This window comes from Frankliniella occidentalis, unplaced genomic scaffold (genome assembly GCF_000697945.3).
Source record: "Frankliniella occidentalis isolate FOCC.00 unplaced genomic scaffold, Focc_3.1 Scaffold56, whole genome shotgun sequence".
NCBI lineage: Eukaryota > Metazoa > Arthropoda > Insecta > Thysanoptera > Thripidae > Frankliniella > Frankliniella occidentalis.
This window is the reverse complement of record NW_026267186.1, coordinates 1,522,421-1,526,029: the sequence shown is the minus strand read 5'-3', so window position 1 is coordinate 1,526,029 and position 3,609 is coordinate 1,522,421. Positions and strand designations below refer to the sequence as shown.

Below are 3,609 nucleotides of genomic sequence, written 5' to 3'. Positions count from 1 at the left end.
GTCCGGGTGCAGGTCCAGGGATAACTTTTATGGGTTACTTTGGTGAGAGGTCGGCTGGGTCAGCATGGACCCAAAGTGTCGCCCTGCACCCGGACGTTTGGCGCCACCACCGAACCGGGAGAGAGGTGTGCAGTCGCTAAAAGAGCGATACAGCGGACAAGTCCCGGCCGATCCCACTTTTGGGGATTTTGGGAAAATTACCAGGTCGGAGAAAAGTAGGCCGGACAATCTAACTACACCCAAGAGATTGGAAGGAAACATCATATCTACGAGATACGACGATGATGACGTGGAAGTCATCGTGTGCGGCGTGCGCTGTGCCAGGCCACGCCGGCGGGCGGCTCTGGTTGCATGCAATTTGTCGTGGGGCGTGGCGGGGCGTGGCGAGGATCAGCGTGCACGTGCATTCTGTTGTCAATTAGTAGTCAAAGGAGAGAGAGAGAGAGAGAGAGAGAGAGAGAGAGAGAGAGAGAGAGAGAGAGAGAGAAGTGGAGCTCTATTTTCAATGATTCAAAAATTTTCTCTGTAAATTATACCAGTTTTGAACACGTTGAGTGCCGCATGACCATACACGTATGGCCACAATAGCATGTAAAGGGGGACCCCCCCTCTGGGACTCAACCCGTTAAATTATGAAATTAGCAGCTACAAATGTCACCGACTTTGTGTACGTACTTCAAACGGTTTATAATTATTCAATGAAAATTTAAACTAGTGAATTTCATTCCAGCATACTAAGTCGAGCATTCGGCAGGTAGCTCATCCGCAGTGTGGAGCATACATTATGATGAAGCAACGCAGTCTTTTTCTAAAGCAGACAATGGCAACCCCTTTTCTTAGGTGCGTGTTTAGCGCAAAACGAAGACAACACGAAAGTGTTGAATTCAACAACCGAGTATAGAGAGAAAACTAGCCCCGTTGTCACGAAAATGCACCGAGTAGGTCGGAGCCTACTCATGTGTAGGATGCATCCTCCACACAACATCGGGGCAAACTCTTGTGTTGCTCGGCCTGGCGGTTGGCGGTTGGGCCCGGCGCTGTGGGGTGGCGTCGCGTGGCGTCGCGTGGCGTTGCCATGGCGACGGCCATCCCTCCGCCCCGCCGCGCCCCACCGTTCCTTGGGCCGGCCCCAGCCCAGCGCAGCGGCCTGGGCTGAAATAGCATAGGGGCCGAGCAGAGCTCTGAGCCGAGGGGTCGCGCCTCGCCGCGCGGGCGGCCATGGCGTCACGCGGACCAATGGGAGAAGCCGCGGCACCCCGCGCGTACGAGTGCGTGCGGGGCGTGCAGGGTGCACTGTGAAATATGCCTCGTCGCGAAGAACCGACGATGCATTGTATTGCACAAAATAAGCTCGAATTGCCAAGGAAATTCTTGACCAGCTGTCAGAATCGTTCGTACTGCGAAGGTATAGTCGGGTGCAGTTCGCACGCGACGAACTAGTTCGTTCTCTGACATGATTCAAAATTGTTTAGAAGCTGTTTGTATGGAAAATTGTTTTCCACGTTCATTCTCTCTGTACTGTTAAACCAAGTGTGCAAGTGCTAAAGACTTGTAAATGTGCAACTGCTAGTTGAATACTTTTAAGTGTTTGCGTATGTATTATCAATATCTACTTTTCAACGTCCCGTACTTTTCATGCGATCATTGCGTGGCTTATGAGTATTCACACCTCGCATTATCCTCTTTTTTACGAGTGGTGTGCCTCTGAAGCGCTCCCTTCCTCCGTTGTGTACACACAACCTTCACCCTCCTGAGATACGGCAGTCAGTAACCCCATTATAAAATACCTCGAGCCGCGCGGCGCTAAACTTACACACACTGCACCACAAACGCCTTTGTTTTGGACGGGATGGGTCACTCACCTGCTTGTTGGCCGAGTCGATCAGTCTAACGTAGATATCCTGTTCTTGCCTAATTCCTGGAGAGAGAAGAGACACCGAAATGTTATATACATACACAGGGGAATGCCCGAAGCTAATTACAAGACGCCACAGAATGGGCACAAATTCACTCTCAACTTACCGTTTGAGTATAATAATTGTAACCTATATTGAATTCCATTGTTTGTCTTTTGTCCATCTGCCTCCTGCAAAATAAGAGAGAAAAGCGAAAACATAAGTAAACACTTTACTTTACTACCAAACAAATCACTCTATCTGCCTATAATGTTGCCATAACTATCAAACTATCTGTACCCATCGCATTATGTACACTTGAACTTGACTAACTTGAACTAATTTAGCCAAGTGCGTGAGCGAGCTCTTGTTTTAAATAAAAAGGATTAAAAATTATTTTTAATTTTACTTTTAACGGCGTTTTTCTGAATTCTGGTCATTCCCCGTGCTCGCCGCTTTGCTGGTGCGGTGCGTGTTCTTGCTCGGTCGCGTGCCCTGGGCGGCCGCGTGCAACCCGGTGGCTAGTATATTGGCATACGACTGGTGTTGACTCGGCAAACAGGATGTCCGAGCCGCCCTGCCACCTGACATTGGCCCGTCTGAGCCCCTCCCCTCGCCCTACCATAATGCTCCCTATTCAACTCGCGGCCCTCGCTGCCTTGATAAGCACAAATTGATATTGTTTCAGCAAACTGAAGGGGCAGGCCGGACCGAGCTTCCACCAGGCCTGCTGCCCTCGAAAAAAGCATGTTTGCGCTACTGCACGGGGAGAGGGGGAGGGGGAGAGTGGTGGCTGCCCTTGGGGCGGCAGTGGGGTGATCATAACCAGCTGGTCCCCCTACGTACCGATACCCCATTCCCCATTCGTTTTTCTTAGCGTTTATGAACTTCTTACGATCGAGAGTAAAGTGCTATTCCTGTCCTGTCTGGCAATCTGAACCGCGAATAGTTTCGTGACCTGCGTAAAATTGAATCGGCCGATGTTGTCAAATAATTTTTAGTGTGACACACCGAATGTTTCACACATTTTGGATACCCATTTCATCTAATTTAAAGAATATTGACGTTGATATTTGATATTGTCATTCAGAACACCCAGTCTTTGTTTTGGCTTACCATGTGTTCCTTCTCTATGAATCCAACGAAGGCTGTCCTCTCTATCTCGACGGGCTGGCCGGTTCGGTCGTACAAGGCGATGACGAAATGGAAGAAGTTTGACTTGCGCAGGTTGCTCGGGGGCTGCTTCTCAAAGTGTGCCCTGCTCAGGCCCAGGCTGAAACACAGACGCGTTTGGTGTTGGTGGGATGTCGAAGAGTTTCACAGCCCACATCACTGGTGACTGCCGAGGGCTGCCAAGCGGTGGCGAAATGCAAAATAACAAAGGGAAGAAAAAAGGGACCTTTCGTACCGAAATGTGGTCTTGAAAACCGTGACCATTTATTTTTGATAACACTGTGAGAATAAAGCGACAGAATGCCAAACAAATGCATTTTTTAAAAATGTGCTAAATTGTAACCCAAGTCGTGTCGTAAAACAGACATTCAAAGGGTTGTAAAATATTCGTAGGCTTGAGATTTTTTTTCATGTAAAATGTCGTTAAGTAACGAACTCATATCGTAATATTACTAATTTAAGGCTCAAATTAAAAGTTTCAATTTATAAAACCATTTTCATTATAAACAGGGATGAATCGACGAGAACACAAAATACTTGT

General features: G+C 48.3%; 1 protein-coding gene across 1 annotated transcript in view; it reads right to left on the bottom strand.

The window, feature by feature from the left end:
- The window catches only part of LOC113202593 (transcription factor collier), a 7,337-nt gene that overhangs the window by 1,729 nt on the left and 1,999 nt on the right, over window positions 1-3,609 (bottom strand). The window contains exons 2-4 of the mRNA XM_052267621.1: window positions 3,012-3,168; window positions 2,023-2,086; window positions 1,863-1,918 (exon numbers count right to left, since the gene is read on the bottom strand). Of these exons, the coding sequence (XP_052123581.1) occupies window positions 1,863-1,918; window positions 2,023-2,086; window positions 3,012-3,168 (277 nt within the window). The remainder of the gene's footprint in view (window positions 1-1,862; window positions 1,919-2,022; window positions 2,087-3,011; window positions 3,169-3,609) is intronic.